The 27,570-nt window shown below is 40.3% G+C and overlaps 1 protein-coding gene across 4 annotated transcripts in view; it reads left to right on the top strand.

Annotated features, from left to right (window-relative positions):
* The window catches only part of SORCS2 (sortilin related VPS10 domain containing receptor 2), a 653,060-nt gene that overhangs the window by 30,683 nt on the left and 594,807 nt on the right, over positions 1–27,570 (top strand). For 2 of the 4 annotated variants that reach the window (XM_072863384.1, XM_072863383.1), the window contains exon 1: positions 26,048–26,419. The exons of the other annotated variants lie outside the window; for them this stretch is intronic. In XM_072863384.1, coding sequence (XP_072719485.1) covers positions 26,048–26,419 — 372 coding nt within the window. Of the gene's footprint in view, positions 1–26,047; positions 26,420–27,570 lie in introns of those variants that run through there. 4 annotated transcript variants of the gene reach the window in all.

Raw genomic sequence — 27,570 nt, 5'->3', positions numbered from 1 at the left:
AGCTCTAAGTACCTGATCTTGACTTGAGAGTACTTGGCATCTTGCAGGATCAGGAATTGTGCCTGCCGAAGCTTGCTGCATTTAATTTAATTGTATCATTTTATTCACTGTTACTCACTCCATCTATCCCAAGGGGAACATAGTGAAAGAAAAAGAGAAAGGAGACAGTGCCAGTAAACTATAATAGCAGAAAGAAGGAACTAATTTTAAACTGCTTTGAAGCATGCTTTCTGTAAGCAATGCTGTCCTCCCAAGTGGCAAAGAGCTTAACTATTGAGAAGAACTGCAATAAACTTAGGTTTTCTTCCAATGGCATAACATAGTGTATTGATAACACCTACTTACAAGCACTGTCTAAAATGGGTTTTCTAACCTAGGGAAATTGTCAAGTGGATAGGACCCCAAAAACCAGAAATCCTTATTATGATCATAATTTATAGTGAGGGTCATACATAGGGTTAATAAAAGACTTAACAGATATTTGAGTAAAAGGCAAATCAGCAATTACAGTCCAATAGACTGCTTATGATCATTGTCTTTAACTATCCATTAAACCTTCTAATGATATTGTCAGCTGTAATATGTAAATCTTACAACTATACCATCTTTATAACATGTTATAGTCATTTAACCTTTATAAAATATTTATAAACGTAACCTTATTATAAGTGTAGCCCATATTTTGTGCCTTTGGTTTCTGCTTATTGGGCAGATCAATATTGTCTTATTGCTTTCTTGTATTCCCCCATCTGCCTGTATGTAAGAAAAGAGGATTTTCTTCAGTATCCCCATGCTACTGTGGAATTGTGCAAATGTGTTTAATTACATACAAAAATATTATGAATGGCTTCCGAAAGATCAGTTCAGGAAATGCCAGAATGAATGTTACCTGTCCCGAAAGAGGCGCATGTAACCCTGATGTGAAGGGCTCCCATCTCACAGCACATGACATTGGGAGTTGAGCCTCTATGTGATGTTGTACATGAAGCAGTGTTCCTCCTCTTCCTCCTGTGCCATGACATCCTACCATGTAGCAGGACCAGCATGACAGTGTGGGTGGAAGGAAGATCCAGGCTCAGTGACATGCCATTTGGTGGCTTCACTGTTAGCCCACTTCGAAGCAGGAAAGTATTTTTGAAGCAGATCTCCCAGTTGTCAACACTTACTGCGCATTTATTTGCATCACGGAGCAGTTGCAGTTTGGATGAGCTAGATTGCTTTCAGAGGGAACTAAACCAGAAGATCCACTGCAGGTATGTATCAAATATGACCCAATCCCTAATAATGAGGACTGAAACCATGAATTGCCCTCAGCACCATGAAGTTCTCCAGCATGAATCAAATGCAGACCAAGAAAAGGCTCTTGAATATTTGAGAGTTTGTGCAGCACCCATAAAGTACTTCTTGTGCTGTATAAAGGCCCATATGGCAAGCATGTCTTGATTTTGCTGCTGTTGACCACCTTGAAATTTGCTCCTTTTTTGTTTTCTGGGACAACTCCTACCTCAATATTCTTTTTGTTCTTCATAAGCTCTATCTTGTGTTGCAGCCTGTCTTTGCTGAACCTAGTTCTGAAGACAACCTTGGTCTCTTTTACAGTATCTCTCTTTCTTTCCCATCTTACTATTTCAGCCCACTCCCCACTGTCCTTCGAGGTGGAAGTGTCTTGCTGCTTCAGCCTCCCAGAAGATCCAACAAGGTACATGCTGTGGCCCCAGGAATATAATCACGTTTATTACCTTGTACTGTGAGAAAGCTGAAAACTCCTCTGGTGGCAGAATAACCCAGTGGCAGAACAAAGAGCTTTCTAACCTCAGGATAGCTTCTAGGTGCAGGGGGGTGGCAGTCGGTGTACAAAGCACTGGAAGATGAAGGTTCTCTTGATAACAATAACTACACTTTTGGGGAGACACAGTGGATGTACCCCGGCTAAGGAGATCTGAACAGCTTTTCAGGTGGGACCACACCTCTGAGGCTGCCGTCCACTTGGATGCTCGCGCCCTGGGTCTTGGGATCATCATGCAGGGGTTCTGGAGGAGAACTCAGCCTCTAATGCCACTCCAGGGAAAGCTGAATCCCACAAATGACTCCTGCGAAAAACTGTCAGCATCAAGGGATATTTTTTTACCCGCTCTCTGCTGTGGCCACTATCAATGGTCCCCTGTGTTAGATTTAGTGTTTTCATTCTAGGTAAGCATAGGTCTGCACAGCAATGCTAAGGATCCCACCTCTTCCCCACAAAAGCAAGGACAAGTGCAGGCTGGGTTTGTTTCAGAAATCAAGCCAAGGTTTTATCTTGATCTGCTGTTACATTAGAAAACTACAAAGTTTTCTGTCTCTGTTAATATTTTACTCTTAATTTCAACTTTATTCTAATTAAAGCAAACCATGAGAACAGTACCAACCTTAATGTTAGTACATAAACTATGTGTGTATTTTAGGTGACTAGACATTATTAAGACTTGGCTTGTTTTCTTCCTCTTTCTTGGCCTGTGTAATAAAGAACAAACAATTCTGATGAGTTATTGATCAAACTTGCTTGTAATGGTAAAGTAGAATGAAAAAAAAGGTAATTTAGAATTATTTTTAAAATTGAAATTAAACATATTTTCTTTTGAAAATACATCTTTTAAAAATACCTTTAAAACATGACTATATACTAACCCCTGACTTTAGTAAAAAAATACTTTTAGTTATTTTTATGCATTAGACATTTATGATATTGTTGTCAATATTTTCAATCGTCAAACCACTGCAGTCACTGAGTAAGTGTTTGAAGCCATAGGTTACTGAGGCTATAATACAGGATTAGGTTTTTTCTGCAGACACAAAAAAATGCTCCCTTATTTTGGCCTTTTCAAATAGTTCAGTTCAATAATTATTTAACTCCAAGCTGAGAAACTGAAAAACTTGTTTTTCTCTCCCAAGCTGTTGGTAGGATAGGAGGATCAGATCTACTAATTAAATACTGGGAGACAACAGCTATAAGAGACAATCAGATTAGTTTGCTAATTTTAGATTAGTAAAGCCTTCTTTGCCAATTAGAAGATTTTGAAAAGAAAATGTGAGTTGACAAACATTTTTCTTTGGGTATACAGCAGATTGAAGATTTTTACTTAACATAAAATAGCTTCAAATGCTGTGTTATGCATTTGGGGTGAATTAGAATTTTTAATCTAATTCAGTTTGACAGAAGTTACACAAAAGCAGACCTTTAATAAACAAGACAGATGCTATTCACAAGAGTCCGACTTTAAGACCCTGAAGTGTCAAAATAATTGTGTATTACTCAAATAAGGTCTTAAATTAATTTATTTTTGTCAGCAAAGAGAAAATAACAATGCATGCCACCAATAAAAATTAACTAAGTAAAGAATACAATTGCAAAACAAAAGTAATGATTATTTAAGGTTTTCTACTTGGTAATTCAAATTATCATTAAAATCTGTGACTATCAGCATAGCTACAAATTACCAGTAATTCAAAGGCAGCAGCAGAACTTTCTTTACTCTTCAGACAGTCTCAGTATTCAAAGATAGAAATTTCTGTGGCAAGACGGGAAATAGAAGAAAGATTCTGTGGAAGGAGACTGACGATTATGTTTTTAATAATTCCTCAGTGGTAAAATGCCTATTCAGCAGTTAAAGCTGAATTGAAATGTTCTTACATATATTGAAATGCTACCTTACTCTACAGGAAATCACATTCATTTCAGCGTCTTGTTCAGTAATGTGGTGGTTAGTCAGTCTAAGACTATGGATGGCCTTTTGCTTTTTTAGTTTCTTCTTTCTTACTCCTGGTAACACTTTCTCTGTATTTGTAACTATAAGTAGATAAAAATAAACTGACCACCATAAGGAAATTGAGCCAACAAAAGCAGTTTACCTTTGGATATGAACTTAATGGCAAAACAACAACAAAAGCCCTCAGAAGACCATTAATTTGGACTGAAAAGGCTGAGCTATATTTTTAATTGTAACACTTTTAAATTCCGTGCTGTTACTTCAGGTTGTTTCTCAATGGATTTAAATTGTATGTGATGAATAAAATATTGATTGGTGGTTTCGGATGACAGATGCTTCTAAATCTGAACAAACATAACTGATATGAAATTCAAATTCTGATCAAACAAAAAATTAATATGAATTTCATATTTTCTTGCTTTTAATAAGCACAGATGTCTTGCCAGTGGCTCAGGCTCTGTCAAGCATCACTGCATCACTTTTTGTCCACTCAGACATAAAGGTATAGATTTCTTTCTATGTATGTGCTTTGCATGCAGAATCAAACTGGTTGATAGGCATAACTGATGTTGATTTTCTTGAATGGCGATCATGGTTCTAATGTGATAATCCTGAAACTCTTCACTTTTCCAGTACAATATGCATTTAGTAATTTAGGACCAGAAGGGTCCTAGCTCACCAGTGAATCACATCCCCTGGTCTTGCAGGCAATTTGATCATATAATCCCTTTAACAGACTGATTCAGCTCTGTACTCTTACTGCTTGACAGTGGGTAAAGAAGATAAAATTGCTGACACTTCTTTTATCTTCTATCAGGTTACCGAAGATAAAGAATACCCTTGCCTAAATGAAGTATCAGTTAAGTGAACAATGAAGTATATGAACACAAGAATTGCCATGTAGGTAAAAATATTGTGTATCTAGTCCAGTATCCTAGGTTTGACAATGTCCTGTTCCAGAGTGAGGTTTAAGAAACTCTTTCCTGAATCATCACACAGTGACCTTCCTCTGGGGGAGGCATTTTTGTAATGGCTGTCAGTGAGAAATCCACCCAAACATGAGGTTTAATTTTTTTTTACTCCTGCTATATAACTTGTGTGTTCATCCTGTGTATATAAACATTTAAGTTTTGCTTTTAATGCCTCATAGTGATGAGTTTCAGAGGTTAACCTGACAATTTTTATATTTTAAATATTTCTGCTTTTCACCTTCACTAATTCACTGAATGAAGGTGTACCAAACCCTGACTGACTGTCATATCTCCATTGTATGTCTTCTTGTTGGCATCTCGCTGAAGCACTTAGTTTCCTTCATTATCTTTGAAAATAAGATGCCCAGAACTAAATGCAGTATTTCAGCTGTAGGCATACTAATGACTGGAATAAAATGGCATGCTATCATTATTTTTATTCTTTTCTGTATCATTCCATTACAGAAAATAAGGCTGAGAATCTCAAGAAATCATCTTTTCCCCTCCTTCTCCCATAATCCTAACACATTGGTTGCCTCTTTATTTGCAGTTGTGTGTTGATCAGAAGCTTTTGTATTCAATCTGTTTACAGTAGTGCTCTTGTCTCTTTCCTGAAAGGTTCTAATTAATTTAGAATTTATCAGTGGCTAAGTAATTCAGACAGGATTAATGTATAGTGAACAGCGTCTGGATTTAAATCCTCATGTGTTGGATTGCTGAGTGGACTGATGAAAGCATGCAATGCCTTTCAGTTCTAAGACAGTTTGATATGGTAGTGACCAAAAATTTTCAGCAATGTGAATGGAGTTTGTAGTGGTATCATCTTGGTATTTTTTTCATAATTGGTATGTTTTTAGGAAATCTTCACCAAGAGGCCAAGGCTGGCATGAAGTAGAGCCTGTGCAGGTGTCTCTGAGAGGTGGGCTGGAGTGAAAAAGCTGACACCGCTGCTCGCTCTGCATTATTCATTCTAAAAAGGCACTGCGGAAGGGCAGGGAAGTATTTTTTTGTCAGTCAGGGACTTAAATGATATTTCTGCTCTCCCCAAAGTGATGTCCTGAGTGTCTTTTGCTCCTTGGGTCAATGAGGCAGACAACTATGTTATATCATTCCTTTAATAACCCAACCAAACTCAGCCTAAAGATGTGCTGGTGACTGTGGACATGGCCAAAGGATCCAGCAGTAATAATACATTCTGATTAGGAGGCACCTATGCCTGAGGATTGTAGCTTCATTAGCTGCAATTAGCATGAATATGCAACAAGCTGAAATATGCCCAAGAGCGCAGGATGAGAAAAATCTGAAGAAAATTACCATTTACATCCCACTGCCTCAAAACACTTAAAATGGTCAATAAATATGTGTCTGTACAGGAGCAATACAGTGTACAGCCTGTTACCTGGTTGAGTCCTGACGTGCATATAGATACGGAAATCTCATTTCATGGCAACGATGAACACAGTGTATTCAAAGAGTGAAATAGACACAACACACTGGGTACATGAATTATCAATATATGAGTAGTTACCTATCATTTTAAATTGATATAGATAGTAGATATGTGGTAGATTGATATATCTAGTACATGTACATATATATTAGATGCAGGAATAAAATAAAAAATATCTTTGCCTAGTATATGTCTGAAATCTTACTAATTGCACAAATTTTATCTAGACAGCACTGTGTGTGATGGAAAAAATTTATTGCTTTGAGAAGTTTCAAGGTTTCAAGGTTTCAAGGTTTGAGAAGTTTCAATAAAAAATCTGGGGGTTTATTACATACTTTCTGTGCTCATAAAAGAATCTTCACCTATTGCATGAGTCAACCTGTCATGACAAGAGATCATCAACTATTACTTACAAGTTCAGCATTCATCCCCAGCGCTCCCTCCTTATAGTAATAGTCCATGCAAGACTCATCCTAGACATACAGCATTAGAAAGACATTACTCTGCCTCCGTACTGGAGTTGTTCAGAACTCTGCCACTGATCACCATTATTAATAACGTCTGTCTCATTCAGGGGACCTGAAGAGGACCAGGGCTTTTCTGTGTTTAATGTTGCATAAGACTGGTAGGAAAGTGTCTGGCTTCTACAGCCTAAGGTTGAAGTTGCCAAGGGAGAAGTGGAGAAGCATATAATATCCAAACCAAATGACCACTAGATGTGTAGAGTACACACATGCATGTATCAGGGCACCCATTTTTGCTAGTTTAAGTAGAGAAACCAACCATTTAGTTTAGTTACGTTAGCTCATTTATTCTAGGCATCAAGGCAGACAGAGGTGGGTAATGATAAAAAAGGGATGATCCAGGTGCTGCTGCTCTAACCTGGTGGGAGTTTAAATCTCTGTGTCAGACAAATTCTAGAATCGTAAAACACTCGTATAGAAAGAGACCTCCAGAGGTTATCAGTGTCATTCCTTTGTCCCAGTCTTCTCTGGGTTTGAATCCACAGAGGGACCTGGCTATATTGACAGTCCTCATACAAATTGAGATTCGTTCTTTCATTGCTCTTAACTTCATGTACTCTGTTCATCTTAATTATGCGAAGCGTAGGTGCCCAAACTGGTAATTTTTCGTGATGCTGAAAGATTGATTTAGCATACTGAATAAGCAAAATGCAGCTCGCTCTCTCCATTTCTCCTGCTCCTTGCATTGTTTCTGTAGCTGGTCTAGTATCAGCCAGCTATGACAGTTTTGTTTTGTTTTGATTTTTACCAGTTCATCTTTAGATTGGCTCACTGCACAGCAAATGCCGTAGCCACAGTTTCTAGTGATATATTTAGAAATTTTAATTCAGTCTTGCTACTGCTCAATATGTCTGCAAACTGTCAAATTGATCATAGCGTTCTCATCACTCAGTGGTCTTCTGTGTAGGGCCAACATATTGCAGCACTTGAGCAGCTTTCATCTTGTCAAACTACTTGTTTCTGCTTATATACATTCTGCATGAAACTCAGAATTTATCAGTGTTTTTATAAGAGGGAAATAAAATCTCAGGAGAAATTTATTTTTATTTCTATTTTGTTTATTATGTCTTCTGTTGTGATTATAAAATGCAGAATCTACTATTCCTTGTGTCGAGGAACAGGGATTTAAAAAATAACATTCATCTGAAGTTTATAGGAAAAGTTTTTAATGATTTTTCATTTTAAATGCATTTTCAGTTTTTCTGTGGGATATGAGTTATTTATTACTTTCCTCTCTTCCTTATCACGGAGTGTGAGGTTCTCAAAGTGTTGTGGAGCTGCATTTCCACTTTTTTCCTACATGGACCTAGTGTACCTCCAATAAAGTTGGTTTTGATCAGTAGGTACCATTGCGATGAGAATTGTCTCTCTGATTTTGAAACTGCTGAAAATAATTAGCTTTTATTCAGAAATTTGAAAGGACAACAGAATGCTATAAATAGACCTAAGAAGAAAGCCAGTACCAGATGCAACCATAGTGTGAAAGAAGGGATGTTACTGGATGACTGCTTCTGTATCATCTGACTAATATCATGTGCTCCTTTTGGTCCACTGCTTTCCCCATACCCACAGTAGCGGGTCTACCTTTGTGAAGTGTAGGGAGAGAGAAAGGAGTCAAGTACCATGCCCTGACTTTCTTCCCCAACCAGTCTGTCAGTGACAAGAAACTCCTTGCTTTAGGGTCAGATGCTGAGCTATCGGAATATTACACCCCCCCCCCCCCTTTTTTTTTTCCTGCAGCTATGTCTATTCTACTTTTCTAGAAAATTATGTGTTTTTGCAGATGGTTGTACCACTTGTGGTTTAAGCTTCCCTTGTCCTCAGAGCAGCATCAAGAAATTTGTCGGAGTCATTTAGTGCCAATAAATACTAAGAGCCTGCTTTCCTACGGAAATGACACAGCCAGGTCTGGTTTCACCAACAGTAATGTTTAAATCTCCTGAATTTGACGGGGAGTAGAGCTATCAGACGTATTACATTCCTCCATGTTTTGTGAGAACAGGTTGGCTGGTGAAGGAGGTGTAACCTGTTAGTGTTGGAATACCTTTGATTCAAATGTGTTCAGGCATCAGTGTCAATCCATCTTGAGTATTAGGTTTTCTTAATCCTAGTAATTGTAGAAGTACATATTTTAAAATGGGGGGACTCACTAAATGGTGGTTTATTTTGATTGTAATTTATCATTGGAAGGCTGTGTCTGGGAATAACTGGATTATTATTATTCCCACTTTTTACTTAATTACTTCTTTCTAAACTGGATAGCCTTTTGAATACAGCTTCTAAATATGGCACAAGAAATAACTGGTGAAATTGTAAAGGAACTTAATGGCCTTAAAAACTTCTGAAAATTATAATTCTAATTTTTTTATTTATAAAGAAGAGTTTCTATTGCAGGAGCTCAAGGCAGATATCTCAGGCTCCCTAAGAATCCTGTGCTTATCACCTCTCACATACTTTAAAAGCAGATACAGCACTTGGATCCTTATGTTTGATCCATTTTTCAAACTCACAGAAGTCAGGTACATCATGAGGCTTTCAGAATGTAAATATTTAATACAGACTTCTTCCAGGAGATGGAACCATATTGATCCTGTGTTCTTAATCTTTACAACTTTATCATTTGTCTGACTGAAATTTGAAAGCTATGTTTTGTGTTTTTTGGAGTTCTCTTTCCATTTATGCTGAACGACTTGACTAAACTCCAGATCACGAGGACTGTAATCTATGTAACTCAGTTTCTCCGCCTCTTTCTATCTCCTCATTGAAACACTGTGAGGTTTGTTTCATTATTGAAATAGACTGTACTCCATAACTTACTGGTCAGTCTTTCAACAGGTAAGCTAAGGGTCTAAGTGTGAATGAAGGGAAAAATTCTAAACTTCATACACAGAAGCTGTAATTCAAACAACAAAGCAGATATTTTTCGGAAGGAGTAGTCATTAAATAGAGTAAAATCAAAGCTTCCAACACTACTTCTATGTTGAGAGTGTAAGTTAGGATAATAAAAGCTTCAGTAATGAGGATCAATTAAATGAAGTCATATGCAGACCATAAGTAATAGAACATTCACCACCACTCTAATAAGAGGGCACTTGATTTTAGTAGAATGTGCTTTCTTTCTATGAAATTAATTATACATGTTTTTCATGTTTTAGATCTAGGATTTTCAACAGGTAGCAACTACACCTTACTTCTCTTCAGGTGGGTATTAATTATATGGTAAGAGACCATAATTTCTGGTATTATCAGTTAGTGACAAGACTTTGCCCAAATCAATCTGGAACAGACTTTGCACCTCATCATAAAGCAAAGGAGTAGGTAGGGGCCATGTGATGTTTTAGAACAGTAGGCAATATAGAGAAGATTGGTGCACAGTAAAAACTCAAAAGCTGAAGTTGTCACCCTGTATGGGGCTAGAACTGATTTTTCAGAAAGCAGGTCTTTTTCCCTGGTGAGCATTACTAGAAGTTTACCATCACTACGCACTAGGAAGAGTTCAATACATTTTAACAAAAATTGTTGCTGAAAATGTCCAGTAACTAATATTAATCTATCCAACAGAAACAGACTTTATTTCTGCAGTTCTGTTTTTGCCATTATGTCTTTAATCCTATTTGTCCAGAACACATACTCCAGTCCACCCTTGCAATTTCTGAGACACTGAATCATTTCATTTCCCTAAATCCCTCTGTGACTAGATGATGGATTCTTGCAACTCAGTAATCTTGCACCATTTCCCTCACTGAAGTAACGTATTCAATAAGAGGGAGACTTTAACTAAGCTTGGTGCTTTTGCACCAGGTTTGTTGTGACCCAGATATTCACGTGGCTGACTTGCTTAATGTCTTGCAAAAGTGAATTCTGTTTCATTAAATTAATGGGAATAGGACATAATTCTGGTAGTTGTTTGTCTAGTTTGATAATGCTGTCTGAAAGTAGTGGAAAATGACATGTAAAAAATTGAATTTCACATGCCTGTGTTGTTATTTTGTTATCGTTGCTTCATATCTGAGTGTACCTTCACAGAGATAGAAAGGTGTGCTTGCTGCTGCTCTCTCCTTTTATAGTTAAGCTACTTTGCATTTAAAAAGTTAAAATGGTGATACAAACAGAGCGAAGAGCTATAAATAAAACACTGTCTCTCAATACCCAGTAACAGGTGTTTGGGGAAAAATAAAACAAACAGGGCAAATACTGAATAATCTTTACCTGGCGCCATTCAACCTTTCTGTAAATGGCAACTTCAGGACTTTCAGACCTGGATGTTTCATCTGCACCATGATGCTCAAAAGCCTTGATGCACCATTACCTCTCTCCAATGTCTCTTTGTACCTCCGGATTCCACAACTTCTCACGTGGAATTTAATTATGTTAAGAAGTGTTTCATTTTGTATGTTTTAGACCTGCTGCATGTTGAATTCATCAGCTACTTTCTCCCTACCAATTATTTCATAGAACTATGCTGTACTCCTTTTCAGTCATCCTTCATCCAAGCTCAAGAGTCTGACTAGCCTCTTCTCATACAGGTGTCGCTCATACTTCCAATCATCATTGTTGCACATTTCCTTCTGGTTCTGTTGCATCCTTTCTGAGATGGGAAGATCAGCACTCCACACAGTATTTAAAGTGTAGGCACACCATATATACGTACAATAGTGAAAACTGTCTTTGCATCTGTTCTCAATATTTTTTTTTCTAAAAATGTCACCCTCCTAGGGGAAAAGAATGTTTGAGTACCTTTTCATGCCATTTACAAGGTCTTTACAGGGCACTTACATTACCACCAGCTGTGCAGTTCATCCAGGAAGATGAGACCTTACCCCTTCGATCTCTTCTAATGGACCCTTTCCTGGTCTTAAAGAGTTTCAGAGGTCCCAAATGGCCAGATTCTCTTCACTGGATGTGACTGGCTCTGGAGCAGATACTTCTTTGACCAGTACTTCCTTTAGCTCTTTCCCTTCTGAGCCTCACAAACAGCTACTGCTGGCTACTTGCTTGGTGTAACTGCTGCTCCCCATGTTAAGTATGCAAAGGTGCTTCCCAGCTTATACATGCCTGTAGTCTCTCCTTCTCCATTGCTTTGTTTATCTGACTCCTCCTACTGCTTTCACATGCATGGAGTGCCATGTTCTTCTTTCATTACCTGCTCTCCTTTCAGGGTCTTCCACTTCTACATTACTTTGCTTGTATTATTTTTCCCCTTCTCATCTTTTTTAGAAATCAATGGTGAAGCACTTAATGGGATGGGAGATTGGAGGTCTGGCCCATTTTGTCAAGCAGCATACAAACTTGATAGAAAAGGTAATCTTAGTTCATAAGAGCTTACTACATAAGTTAAAGGTAATGGGGGGCTATGACAAGGGAAATGGAGCAGAGCCGTGAACTGTAAAAACTAGAGGTAGTTACAATGGCACTAAAAGTAGACATAGGTCCAAGTCTACCCTGGAGACCTATAGTACTGAAATGTGGTGTGGAAGGAGCAGTCCTTGTGTTTATAATAGGCAGAATCAAACCTTTGATTCAGATACCACTAAGCACTAAGGTAAGAGAGTGTTAAAATTGAGACAATATTTTCTTGTGCTTGAGACCCATGTTCAAGTGAAGACTTTAAAAAAAAAAGTCTCAGCAATAAAAATACTAAATAGAAACACTAAATAAAAACACTAAATACACTCTAAGGTTAATAACAAGCACTCCCTATCATAGTGTTGTATTCATGGTTTTATGCACAGGAAGTCTTTTGTACCGATGACATGATAAAAAGTTATTATTGATAGATGAATTTTCTGCTTAAAAAAAGCTACAAAATATTCCACTACTAAAACTTCTACCTAAGACATACTTTTCTCCTCATAATATTTTATAGCATCTTAATGTAAGGTGCTATCTTAGACCTGTATGTACAACATGTAAGGGTTTTTGAGAATAATAAATGAAAGTTGCTATAGAAATAATACAAGAGTGCTTAAGAATGACTTTTAAATGGTTCGGTGAAGTAGATACTGGAACAGCAATCTAAATTCTATCAGACAAGGTAATGGAGGGTAAAGAAGCTGGCAAGCAGAGTGACTGGAAAACTAAATGATAATATAAGCCTAAAGCATAGAAGAGGTTTGAAAAACCCTATGCAAATGGGCCAGGAAACTAATGTATACATGAAGGACTGTCGCTTGAAAGGAGTAAAAGGAATAGCTGGTTGAAAAGGGGTCAAGGAGGAGCTGAGCCAAAGGTGTTACTGAGTGCTTTCGCTCTGGATGCATGGCCTCCATGCAGCTGAGGGCTAAATTCCCTTTTGTGGTGTTTTGATTTAAAATAAGGCCTATATGCATACAAAATATGGCTGGTAATGGTCATCTGGTGAACCTCTTGGCTCCAAACCAGGATCAGCTGTACCTCAGCCATTCTTACAAAGCCTTGTTCTACTGGCCCTTAAAAACCTGCATGGGGATCTGCAGTCACCGGAGGCATTCTCTTCCAAGTGTTGGCAATTCACCTTAGGGAACTTTTCTGGATACCTTACCTTAATATTTCTTTCTGCACTTTGGACCCTTTACTTCTAGCCACATCCTCAGCTGACAAGAATGAGATCTTGCTGCCGTATTAGCTTGATTCTCAGGCTTCACTTCTCTCCTCCGACAGTCATCCCTAATGTCTGTATGATACCCTTGGGCTCTAGTCTGGAGTGAGCCACTCGCCTCTGTAGACAGGGAACTCAGGTCATTGACAAAATGGTACAGGTGACATATTTCTGTGTAAGGTATTTTGCACAGAAATATTTGCACATTAGCCTGATAGCTACTAGTAGCTACTATTTTGGCTGATACCCTGGGTATCTAGCAGCCAATCAGAAATGTATGAATCCTCCATACTAAGCCTGGAAGAAAATCCTGGCTTGAAAAGGAGAACGCATCTTAGAGAAATCCATGGGAATACAGCCTGGGGGGAAACATTCATAGCTGGTGAATTATAGTTTGAATGTGTTTAGTCTAAAGTGTTCTGACAATGGAGTGCTTACTGACAGTTATTTAAGAAATACATAATAAAAATAGCAGAGAGGCAATTTCAGTTCTCATATGGAACAATCACTGAGAAAGTTGTTCCCAGTGCTCTTCTAGAACTAGACAAGTGTTCACAGGTTTCTTTCGCAATAAAAGTGCTCTAAAAAGAAAGCTTAGCACTACAGTCCAGCCCCCTGACAAAGTATCCTGAGTGAGTGCATCAGTGTATCGCATGGGTGTCACAGGGGAATCCTGTGGGAGTTTTATAGATTTGGCGTGTACTGATGATCTGGCTGCTGTTGAATACAGTAAAACAGATGCTATGTTGAAATTTTGATTGAGGAAAAGACTGTTTTTAAGTATCTCATCCAATGTGGTTCCTTGAGGATTTAGCAGGAAGGATGTTCAGACAACATGGCAGATGAATGCCTTTTCTGTACTGGTCAGTGCTACATAAAAAGTGTCCTTTTCAGTACTTGGTCAATAACCAAGTCTAAGCTTCTCAACACATGTGGTGCTTGGAACAATTAACTCCATTGACTTCAAAAGGGATAAGAATTTGATGTAATTTGCTGTATTTTTAGCCAGTTGGATAGTGCCACACGTTATTTAGTTTTGATTAGCTTAGTCAATGCACAGGGCTAGTAAATGTTAAACATTAATATTAATCATACAGCAGTGCCACTTACAGGCTCTCAGCATTGTGCTCTTCAGCCAGAAGTGCAGGTGTGCAAATGAGGAATGTTTTGGCTTTAAGAGCCAAACCTTTCTGCCTCTCACACCTGCACGTTTGGAAAATAAATGCAGCCAACAAAAGCTCTTCTAAAATATTATTGTCCAAGGATTCCCTACCCAAACACTTGCGAGACATGCACACATATATAAAAGAAGCAGATGCTATTCTGAGAAGTGTAAAGCATATGTATTGCACATAATTTGATGTGATCTACTCATGCTCATCAGAATAGCAGCTTGTAGGAGGTATTTGATTACCTTCAGAGTCTGGCCCTGGCTCAGTAGATTGGTATATGATTAACTACAAAGCCTCATCTTGCTCCCACTGAAGTCAATGACAATGTTCTCATCTTACTGTCTTTAATGGGTCATCTCTTGGCAATATTTTGTTAGATTATAGTTCACATAAATTAACTTTCAATTAAAATATTTGCAAATATCTCCTTTCGTTTCCACCTTCCTTTCTTCTGCATTTCTTTGTTATCATATTGTAGGTTCATATTTTTTTAACACTCAAAATTACAGGGTCAAAATAACTACAGGAGTAAGTGGTATGTTCACTGATTTCAATGAAGTTATAAATGCATAGGTTATAATCTGCACGGTTTTGTGTCTTCAAATGCAATATCTGGCATTGATAATCTCAGGTTTTGTAGGAAAACCTACTTTGAACACTGCTTGTTGCACTATATTTTTGAAGATGTTAGCTCAAAATAAAATAGGAATTTGGTAAAGTGTATTTTTGAAAAGAATCAATCGCACAGGGGATAATGTTCCCTGGAAGTTGCACAGACCCTCATGAAAGCTCTGCTGCTGAAGAGCAAGGTCCTCTTGTAGTACAGGATACACGGATGCCTAATATGTATCTTCTGGAGTTCAAGGAGAAGATAAAAGATCAAAAGTGGTATGGAACTTTCATAATCAATAAACCTTTTATGAAGATAAGTCGGATCCTGACTTGCCCATCCAGGGAGCTCCCAAAGAAAAAAACAAGTGTGAGTGTGAATCTCTTCCTGGTGTCCAGTGAGACAAGTGATTCAGGAAGGAGTTAGTGCAGTTACTGTTAGAGTTTCAGCTGTGCAAGTTAGCATATGCACAGCGACCTTGGGGCAGGCACGACTGAACTTGTTTAGAGCTAGTTTGGTTATCTCTTTTACCAGTAGATGTGAATCTGGCTTACTGTCTAAAACTTGGGGAAACCACAATTACAAGATGATGATGGGGAATATTGGCAGAACTATTTAAAGTGAATATACCTCATGAAGGGAAAGAATGAAGCTTTTCAGAGAGATTGAAAGGATATCTAACTAACTGGAAATAATGAAACTGAGTCAAAGCAAAACTGTTAGGAAACGTATCTCATTTGCATTGCGGCTCTAATGGAGTCACATTTTCTTACACTTGAGCTCATTTAAGGCATACATCCACCTAAAAAGATCACTGTAGGCTTGGTTTGCATGGTAGCAAGTCTATCTAAGGTTCAGAAACAACATTTATAGTAGGAGAAGAAATAAGTGAATGGCAGTAGCTGTTAAGACATGATTAAATTTGATGTATATTTCAGAGGTGGTTAACTTCTGAATGGCTAGAGGCTACTTTTATTCTCTAGTAGGTGTTCAGTGACCAGAACTAGCAGCCATAGTTCTGTGGCATTGCATGACCTGTCCTAGATTAGCATCCTCTGTATAACCCACACACAGAAATGCCCTTTAATTTGGCTGGTCTGTTGACCTGATGGCATTCCTGGAATCCAGGTATCTCTAAGGTTTCAGCCCTGCAAGACCTCAGATGACTAAGTGGCCACTCCTTTCAACCGTGCTGCAAATGGGTTTCCAACCTAGGTTAGGGGTCACAACATGAATAAGACTTTAGGTTAAGCTGGAAATAAAAAGTCCAGATGACAAATATGACAGCTTACATTGGGGCATCATTAGTATGGGAAATACTCCTATGAAGTCAATCCTTCTCCTTTGAAATGCTAATGCTTAGTGAATGCAATGGACATGAAGATGGGATTTTCTCCATATTTAACCCTTTTTAAAAATGCACAAAAATATTTCGTTTCAAGGGATGCAAAGGAAGATTCCTAGTGAAATCAGTGGATCCACTTGCATGACTTAAATGTGTGCTCAAGGTCTCTGCTGATTTGTGAGCCTTGGCATAGGACCTTCCTTTATTGCTCTTTTTTGTCATTGCAAAGTCAGTAATGTATTCAACATATTTTCCATAATTTATAACCCACAGTGACAAGCACCGTATCAAATGCTGCTGTAGTGACTGATTGAAATAATGAAGTCCAGGGGCCATGTGCAATATTCCACAGCTTGACAAAGAATTAGACTGGTTTTGGAGATGGGGGGAGACTCAGCCAATATAAAAAAAGGTCAAGTATGCACCCTGTTCACAGTAATACTCATATCCCTAGAAATAACTACTAATACAGCTAAGGTGGAAAACCTAGAAAATGAATGTGCTTTGAAAATAAAGTGGTAGAAATAAACCGAGAATGAGAAAAATTCTGCATCAAGCCAGCTACAACTGAATATATTCACTAATATTTTTTTCTGCTGACAACAGAGACCCCATGAGAAGTCTCTTTGTCGTTTTTTTTTCTTTTCTTCCCCAAACAGAAGATTTGTGTCCTCTGATGCAGTTCTATACAGGCTAAAACTACAAGAGCACTGCTGGAAAATTGCAGGAACAATGATTTATTCCTGGGTTGAAAGCTGAACAAGGGAAAACACATAAACACTGCACTATAGGCACAAAGGGTGATTATTTTTGCCACATGAAACAGTTTTAAAATTCATGGGAAAAAGTAATTTTTGACAGTATGGTGTAGGTGGTTTAGGTCTTCTAAAAATAGCTATGGATGGTATGTTTGCTTTTCAGACTGCTATCTTTGCTTTACCATTCAGGTATTTTTAATGGCTTTTCTTGAATAAGACTTAGAGTAGTTATGTTTATTGATGGATGAATTTATATGATTACAGCAGACTTGCAGAATCTTTACAACAGCAGAAACAAATCTGCGGCCTTACTGTGTTTTTCTTGAGCAAGTTGTCTTGGGAGAAAAGATCTGATCATTTTATTTCATTAATTTTTTTCCCCCCAGTTGTATTTATTTTAACTATTTATTTTGGTGGATAAATGTACTACTTTTCTGGGTGCTACAGCCTGAATCATATATGAAATTTGAGTGAAGTATGGGAATTTAGCAGTAGGTTTGTTACTAAAATATATATAAAAGTCATTCTCTGTTTCTTTGTCAATTTTTACAGTTTTGGTGATGCAAATTCAGATTTCATATGCTCTTTCATGAGCCCTAAGCAGATTTGTTTTGTTAGGTGTTTCTAATGTCCATCTTTCCCAGATTTCTGGTTCCATCTTCTGTAGATCAGGGATACAGAATTACCAAATAAAGATGGAAAAAAAAATCCTAGTTAAGGTCCTTTTTTTCTTAAAAATTATTTCCCAAGTATCATTTCAAAACCAGAAATCAGCTCAGGTCCTGCAATGTAATAACCACTAAAAGCTTTTGCAAGTTTAGTCAGGCAGGAGAAGTAGATGGTGAGAAACTCATGCTAGACCTTTCTGCCACAGCATTGCAAAAGAAAAACTAAAACGTTGAAGAATTATGAGAATGTCTTAAAGAATGTGACATTAAAATGAAATTCTTGACTCCACTTTCTCTGTCTTCCAATATCCTGAGTCTAGGCGATTAATTTTTTTCTGTGTTGTCGGTCCTTCTTTGAAAACATGAGGACTATCCGACTTTCTAAGTGCCAACACTGAGATTTTTATGCAGTCTCCTGATTCCAATAGCTGGAGCTCTAAGAAAAATACTGTGAATCTATAAGCTGCTGAATCGATAAACTTTCCTATGGATACACATTTGGTCTTATTTACCTCTCACACAGTACTTATTCCCAGTTTCCAAGTGAATGATGTAGCAGGCACATGGGAAAACATACAAGTTTCCCAGACTTCCCTGCTTTTTGATAATCCCACAGAAAATTGAAACAACCACTCGTGCCAGATTTCTAAAGGCAAATTCATTTTCTAAAGCATTTGGGCTCTTAACTCCTATTGATCTTCGTAGAAGTTAGGAGCCAAAAGCATTGAAAATGCCTACCTGCATCTTTACAGATTTAGGCTCTTTCAAGATTCGGGGTCAAAAGGAACTTCAGGGTATGCTGCAATTGTTTGGGATTGAAGAGAAAATACTGCATAGGAAAGAAAAAAAGATAGAGAAATGCTTTTCTTTTGGATATTTTTTCATTCTGTCTGTTTATAAGAGGTACTGATAATGGAATTTGTAGAGGGCTGTTCAAAACAGTTTGATATTTATGCACCAGTTTGTTTTTTTCAGGTTAGTTAGGTCATCCTGTATTCATAGGACAATACTAAAAGGTACCTTTTCTTTGGGAGAAGTAGTAAATTGTCTTGATATAAGTAAGCTGGCTTGGTGCATAAAACAAGACTTTAAGATGTTACAATATATGGGATTTTTTTTTTTGTTTTACTAGCTCAAATGCAGAGCAAGAATGATTTAAAATAAATGAATGTTTAAATGTAGAAATAGAATTGATAAGGGGAGCCTTGGAAAGTATGAAGTCCTTTGTATTTCTCCAGCTTGTGATTCCAACACCCTCCAGCCTTTTACTTACACAAAACATCTGCCTTCAGCTGTTCCATTTTTCAGGAACAATAGCTTGTAGGAGAGGAATTGGTGCCAGTTGTCTTTTATGTTTCTATTACTTTAATTTTCACTATTACCCATACGGCTTTTTTTGAAAATGGTCTTCTGCAAAATGTGTGATAGTCAGGTTCCCTGGCATCTGATAGTACACATTTTTCATACTGCTACATTACTTTGGTAACTTGCTTTTTGGGGGAAAGGGGGGGGGAAGACATCTTTATCCATTCATCTAGACCATGCAAAGCTATATTGCAAACAAACAAGGGAAAAAAAAAAGACATGGAAAAGAATAAGCCAGCTCAGAAAAAAGTACTACCTAAACAAAATTCATGTACTATTCTGTTAATTATTTAAAGCATGTATTCCTGAAGGATGTTACTTTAAGTAAATCTGTTTCACAGATTGAAAATAGTGTGGTCTTCTACGATGTCTTAGTTGAATATGTCTTCTACACAAAACTCTCTCATTTTTGTTGGTTTGGCTTTGAACCAGCCACTGCTATATCTGCAGATCTCAGCCATGAGACAAAATTTAGCAAACTTCCTGGAAAACTTACAGCAAAATCCTTCCCCACCCCATCAAATAGGCACGCAAGACCACACAGTTAGTACCCAGTCCCACATCAACTTAAGCTTGTATGCTTGCAATAGAAAGGATTTGCTCTGTTGGTCAAAACCTATTAACCATAAACTGGAGCCTACTCACATCTGCATTCCTTGCTAAGCTCTTCCCATGAAGAGTTTGAGAGGATCGAGGTAGCTGTAAACATGTCATACTGACTTCCCCCTAAACATTTACCAGATGGGAAGATCTCCTATTAGAAAAATGGTGCCTTGAGGGATCCTTTGCAAAAGACCAAAAGACTGATTTAGAATGGATTGGGTTTAGTTGAGCTTAATACTTATTTATTTTTCTGATACCATTTTCTCAGAAATGCAACCATATTAGCAAACTGATTAATACAATGACACTGGTAAAAATACTGGTAAGATTAGATCAGAATGTAAGTGGTTGGTAAGACATTAACAGTATTTTTAAAATAAAAGGAACTGCATATGTGTACCTATATGAAGCTGAATGTAAACCTGAGAATTACATCCTTCACACCACATTTTACTTACCGAAACACCCAAATCTTCCCCAGCTTTCCATATTTTCTCAAATAAGCTTCATGAAATTTTAGGACAGAAAAAGCATGAGTGCAAAGCTATTCTGTGAAAAACAAACTCCCACAGTCTAGCTAGCCACATAAAAGAAAAAGCTGTTCTTGTTCTGTTGTGAGCTTTTAAGGTGTAGATAATTAATCCAACTCTCTCATGTTTTCAGAGCTCTCCCCATTAATTGTTGGTGAGACATTATGAAGGCTGAAGACAGGTAGTCTTGCAATAGCCACCACAACATTATGCTTCACCATATGTTTTCTATTTCAGATTAAGCCACTGTTTCAGGCTCTGTGGCATAACAAATTTATACAGGTTAGTTGTATTTTTGTTTTTTTTCTGATTGATGGAAGATAAAACTTCAGGGGCTGAAGGCAGCTTGTATTCGTTGTCAGCCTGTTTTGTAAGTGACAGTAATTTTACAACTTTTTTCTCTTTCATTTTATGAGCTAGAACTAGAGAAAATTACAGTGTATATTTACCTACTTACTAGTAAAAATCCTGCAAGGTGCTGAGCTGTTCAATTACTTTCACTGAATTAGATGGGAGTAGAAGATGCTCAAAGGATGAGGTTTCTAGACAACCTCAGTGACTTCTTGTTTAGGGGCTACTGCCCTACATAAAGGTGGGTGGTTGTGTCAGTCTTCTCTGTGCACATGCTGTTTGATAACTGATAAAATTAGAAGCTATTTAGCTTTCCCTGAAATAATTTACAGCTCTTCCAAATTTTTTCTCATAGGTGTATGCCAGTTAGTATACTCATACCTGAACACAGCTCTCCATAATAATCAGAGATAATACACTATCCTGAAATCTACTCTCTTTTATACTGTTCAAATTTGAATAGGATAGTTGAATGTGTACTTTTTTCCTTAGTCAGTCCTTCATAGAAAAAAGGCAGCTACTCACTTTTTTGACTTCAGAACTGCCCACAGAAGCAGAGTTTTGTTTTTCTAGTGACAAGTATTGCTTCCTGTTAATTAGGCTTTCTTCTGTGGGCATCTGGGCTAGCGGCTGACAGCAATGTATCAGTGAATTAATATGAACAAAACAATCTGACAATCTGCTTGATTTTTTATTCTCTCAAATGGAACAACTATTGACAAAAGTGTTAAGACACCTAGATTTGTTGACTATAGAAAGATTTTTTTTTTGTATTTGTAGTAATACAAATAGAAATTATTTTGGATCCCGAGAGGCCTAGCTAAATAAAAACTCTGCTGTTTGGCATAAGGGAAATCAGGGTATGGCATTATGTATAATAATTTGCATTTAACACAGAAGAAAGCATTTCATTTTTTTTAATTGGGTAACAAGGCAATAAAGCTTTGCCATTTATTAATTTGTTAGCTTAGAATGTGGTCGGAGTGAGTAATAAGGCTATTTTGAACTCAGGCATTTTGATAAGATGTATGAGATTAAGTTGTTTTCATGCATGAGCATTTTGTCTAAAACCCTGCAGGTCACTGTGCTCTTAATGATGTTGTTAACATAAACACAACGTAAATGGAAATTGGTTTGTACCTAATGAATAGAATAAGGTATCCTAAATACATCCCAATACATTAATTTAAATCAATCTTTAAAAGAGGTAAACAATCTATAAGGAGCATGCTTACATGGGTAATTATTTTGTGATTTTCATCATGTTGTGTATCTGTGGTCATCTTGCATTATCAACCTAAGAAGGCTGCGAGTATGACACATATAACAAACTGTTATCAATATTTTTATTTGCAAGAGTACTCCTTACGCCCAGTAGCAAAAGGAATATTAGCATTGCATCTTGGTTCCTGCTCAAGCAGAACTTGCGGCTTTCTGTAATACTTTTAGTGTTTGATCAGACACGAACCTGGTAAAAATAAAGTGGGTTAATTGAAGCCTTTTTAATCTTAATCTATCTGACAGTCAATAAAAATGTGAGTAGACTTTATTAGTATAGCACTAATAATTCTGCCATTAACAGGAAGAAACTTGGATTTACAACGCACTAATTCTTTTTCAAGCTTTTTCTATTTCTATTCTGGGACTAGAGGAGCTCAGAGGTGTCTGATACTAGGTTATTTGTCTTTTTGTCTGCCTGTATATATTTGCTGAGCCAGAGTTTATAGGAGACATAAAAGGTGACAGAAATTTAGGGAAGGCTCTTTGTTTTAGGAATCCTTAAACTCACTCTAAACTAGCTTTTTGGCAACCCTTAAGAAGTTCCAGTTAAACAAGGTTTGAGACTGGGAGAGCCCTTCGCCTCTCAGAGTTGGTCTCTTACAGTGCTTAGCTTGCTTGGGCTTTCTAGACAAAATTATACTCACTGGTCTGTAAATTAGCTCCCTTCCTTTATTAACATACTTGATGTTAACAAACCTAGAAAAATCAGTAGCAATTCTGTTCTCTTCTGTTTGCATTTCAGCTGGAATAGTCACAACAGAGTAAGAAGTAATTAAATATTCTGGTCACGCTTTCGACTAGAAGTATGTTATTTTGATTGTCCTTTGCATAACCAAACATTTCTATGAAGCTGGATCAACCTTTGTTTTCTCTTTCTGTACAGTACCTACCTAACGCAATTGGACCCTGATCTATGATGTGGTCCCCTGACTTTGGACAAAACAAATACGTGGTTTTACCTCTGAGGTGATTTAGCTACAGGACTTTGAATGACATTAATGGGAGTTATATAATGAAACTTCCTTTCCAGTTTTGCAAACCTCAGCCTTCTCATCCAGTCTGCTCGATACTCATATTTTGAAACTATACTGTCATTAAGTGTACACAGTAGTGATATAATGCAATACAGGTATTGTTGCTACCATATCCCTAGTCTAGAGTTACAACATTTTATTATTGTGAATTACTGATATATTAAATATGCATTATTTATTAGATTGGAGGATTCAATAAGTGTGTATTAATCTGGTTGATGTAAAAACAGCTTCAACAGCCATTGAAGGAGTGGCCAGGTAAAAGCTTTTCACTTAGTGGCAAAAGTTCTCTTTATCTATCCTGAGAATGTTTATTGCAGAGACAAGAGATGGTGCAAATATTTCATAGCATTGCCCACACATCTGTCTTGGTTATAATCTCTAAAGGAGGAAAAGAGAGAAGTTACCTTTGTTTCCATTTAATCCTTGACCTCTTAAGAGCCTGATACTAAGGGATTCAATTAGTGACAAGCACAGTAGTAGGTTGAGTGATTCATCCCCACGTACTCAAATCTCTCCATTCATACAGAGAAATAAGAATTACATCCATTTCTCTCTGCTTTAGCATCCTTTAATTGACTTGCCTAAGAATAAAAGGCCTGTCCAATTATTCTTTATCAGTGACTAATCAGTTGGGCTGTGTGTCTGTCCATCCACCTTGGTCAATATCATCTGAACCTGTAAGCCAATTTCAACTAAATTGGTAAATGGGGAGGTCACAAAAATAAATGGCAAGTTTTGTGATTGTGCAGACAAGGAGGACTTGATTAGTGGATTTATTAGGTTCCTATGAAGATCCATGGGAAAGATATTCTGACAGTGGGAAAAGATTCAAGCAGACCTTGCAGTTGACCATAAGATGCAAGGCTGGAGGAAGCCAGGCTTCATTGGTTCTAGAACTACTGCTTGGTTTTCTTTTTCTTTTTAGGTCTCATTGTGGGAAATGTCAGTTACTGACAGATATAAAAAGCTTGACTCTTAGGAATGTTGTTATTGTCTCTTCTCTTATCTGCTGCTCACTGGGAGCCCTACCTGTCGAACACAGTGGGGAATGCAAAATGGATAAGCATGACAAAGTCCAACTGTATTCATTCAGATGAAGTATTAGGTTTTGTATGCCAGTTTTAACATGTAGGGACTCGGGCCCTTCCATCTATTCTGAGTATTTTTAGGTTATTCTACAAATGTTGAGTAATCTTCGCAATTTCACAAGAGATAGGCCATGATGTCAGAATCAAAATTCTTGAATTCCTAATTAATGGACAAATCACCCCTTCATGTTGGTTGATACAATTGTGGTCAGTCAGTGTTTTCTTAACAATTCAGCATTGCATTTTTTCCCTTGTTCCTTTTTGTGCAGAGGTGCAAAAGATGGAAGGTGACACACTCAACATGCAAGTGTTACCCCAGCTGGAATGACTTTCCACTCAGGTGTTTTCTGCGAGCAGTTGAATCACTGCCTAATTTCTGCACCCCTGAAGATCATGTCCAAACAGCAATGATTCAAACAAGTGTTCGACCACCCCCTGTCACTGAGACCAGTTTGCAAGAGTCAAGAGGCTTTTGTCTGCAAAACTAACTTTCTGCCCACTGAAAACCAGGTGTTTTTCTCCTTACAAGGGTTGTGTTTCAGAGGGATAAGAAACTAACTTACTGAGGAAACTAACTGCATGCAACGATCATTTGGGATGACCAGGTTACTTTAGGTCATTATGGTAGTCATCCCAGGCCTTTAAAATGGTATAGTTAGACCAGTGGATACTATTTTTTCTATTAATCCTCCTAGAAAAGCTTTTGTAATCCTAATTTTCTAGGCCATTAGGGTAAAGGCAGATTACAACTAAAGCTGGTTTACTAACTTTACTCACCTTGGTTTTGCCCAGCCCAGATCTCTTCTGTTAGATGTCATCTAACGTGTCTGCCCGTAGCTGGAGTCATTACTTCCCTCGGTGGTCTTTCAAGCGTGTTTTCTGACATTTAGGCCTGAACAACCTTATCTTACTGTGAAGTTAGATTCAGCTTCAGAGCTGGCCCTGGACTGCGCAGCAGGTTGGACCAGGAATCCTCCGGAGGTCCCTGCCAACCTCAATTACTCTGTGATTCTAACCTGCTCCCTCTCACGGCATCAAACCGCTTCACGCGCGCTAATTTATTCACAGTTACACAGCACGCTGCAGCGGAGCAGGAAGAACATCCAGTCTGTGATGCCTAAATCTTCTTCCACTGCTTCACCTGTCTGTTTTGAGTTACGCCACACTGCACAGACCCAGTTCTTGTCCCTCCTGGCCGTGACCACCCTGCCCTGGTGCTTCCAGGGATCACTCACAGGTTACAAGTCACACGTCCCCACGGTGGGAAATACTGGATTAGCGATCGGCTCCGGAAAACGCAGGTGACAAGCCTGGTGCCTCCTGGGAGCTGAGGGGCTTTCGAAAGGGTGGGCTCCCACTCTGCACGGAAGCACTTCTCGTCTTAATCACAAGAATCGTATCTTTGCACGCACTTCATTTGTTCCTCGGCTTCCAGCTGCTGACAAACAGACCCCTTCCGACTTCTTCACTGCAGCCCCCAGGGACTCACGGCCAAACCAGGGCCATCCCCGGTGCCGGCAGAGGCAGGGGTTGCGTGCTCGCCCCCAGCGACCCTCGGCCTGTAGCGCTCCCGCCCCGCGGGGCTGCGTGAATTGTGCTCAGAGCGCTCCCGCAAAGCCTCTCCCACGAGCTCGGCGTGAAACTTCGCAAGCAGCGGGCTCTGCCGACGCCGGGCCGTTCCCGCCTCGCCGGGAGAGACCCGTCCCCGCCGCCGCTCGCCCGGGGCGCGGGCGGGCGTGCCCGCCACCCCGCGCCTGTCCGTGTGTCCGTGCGTGCGAGAGCCCCCCCCGCCGCCCGGCGTTTCGGCGCGGGCCAGCAGATGGCGGCGCCGCCCCGGCTGGGCGCGCAGACCCGCGCACGCCGCTGCCGCGCGAGCCCCGCTCCGGTTACAACCCTCCCCCGCCCCCGCCCTCCGCGGCGGTGTCTCCCTCCCCGCCACCTCCCCGCCTGTCACTACCACGCCGGAGAGCCACCATGGCGCACGGCGGGCCACGCGTGTCCGCCGCTGCCGCTCCGCGCGGGGCCGCCCGCCTGCTGCTGCCGCCGCTGCCGCCGCCGCCGCTGCTGCTGCTGCTGCTGCTGCTGCTGCCGCTGCTGGGCGCCGCCGCCGCGCCGCGCTGCGCGGAGCCCTGCGGCCGCCCGCGCCCCGAAGCCCTGACCCGCGGGGCGCGCAGCCCGCCGGAGCCGCGGCGCGGCAGCGAGGCGGCGGCGGGGGGCAGCCGCTCCAGGAGAGCGTCCTCGGCGGCGGGCCGGGAGCAGGTCTCCCTCATCAGCACCTCCTTCGTGCTCAAAGGGGACGCGTCTCACAACCAGGCGATGGTGCACTGGACGGGCGAGAACAGCAGCGTAAGTGCGAGGGGCAGTGCGGGCGGGGTGGGGGGTCCCCGCCCTTACCCCTGCCCTTACCACTGCTTTGCTCCCCCAACTTGCGGGGCCGCAGCCTGCCGCTGCCGCCTGCGCTCCGCCGGGCTCGGTGCGGCCGGAGCGCGCTGCCCCCGCCGCCCGCTGCCCGGGGGCGTGGGGGTCCCCGCGGGCCGCGCTCGGGGCGAGCCGCGCCCCGACGGCCGGTGAGGTGCCGCCGGGAGGCGAAACGCTGCCGGGGTCGGGCCGGCCCCGCGCATCCTCCGCCACTTCCCCAGAACTTTGGAAAGTTTGCGAGCGCGCATCTTGCAGAGGAGCCGGATGCGCGGTGTGCGCCGCGCTGCGAGAAGGAGGAGGAGGAGGAGGAGGAGGAGGAGGAGGAGGAGGAGGGCTTGGCCCCGGAGCGGCGAGGCGGTGTCCGTGTGCCATCGGCGTGCCCCCGGGGCTGCCCGAGGGTCTCCGGGTAAAGGAGAGGCAGGGGGTGAGCCGCGGCGCGGGGATTATCTCCTCCAGCCCCGCATAAAGTCCCAGATTAAATTGTCGAGGTTTAATCGATTCACCTCGATTCAATCATCCCCGTGTAATCTTCCCCGCGCCGCGCTCTGCCTCCTCAAGCGCCGGGGAAAGAAAAACCCGAAACAAAACAAAAATCAAATAAAACCCAGCCCCGGGCTTGAGGTGGATGTGAGCGGCAGGACCGGGTGAGCGGGGCGGCCCCGCGGCGGATCGGCGCGGCGGGCGCGGAGCCTCCGCCACGGCGCGGAGCCTCTGCCACGGCGCGGGCAGTGCTCGGAGGGGGCTGGGGCCGGCCGGGCTTCCCCCCCGCACGGCCCGGGGCTTCACCCCGCCGGGGGCGCGGGGGGGATTCCCGCAAAGGTCCGGGAATAGCAGCAGCTCCCCGAGGATTTTTACAGCCTCGTCGGTGGATAAAAATCGCGCGCTGGGAGCAGTGTTATTGCATTAGAGCATCAGCGTTCACAACTTTTCGCAGTTAAAGCAGCGTGTCTTGCCTTCATTATTTAATTATCTATTTTAGACAGCAGCTCTCACGGTGAGCACCCATAATCTATTTTTAACTCATTTTCAATCTCAGCTAGTCTTCATTTCTTTATGTATCGACCCATTAATGGTTCTGT

This window comes from Ciconia boyciana, chromosome 5, assembly GCF_034638445.1.
Source record: "Ciconia boyciana chromosome 5, ASM3463844v1, whole genome shotgun sequence".
In the NCBI taxonomy this organism is placed as follows: Eukaryota; Metazoa; Chordata; class Aves; order Ciconiiformes; family Ciconiidae; genus Ciconia; species Ciconia boyciana.
The sequence above is the reverse complement of the archived record's forward strand: the minus strand, read 5'-3'. Positions and strand labels throughout refer to the sequence as shown.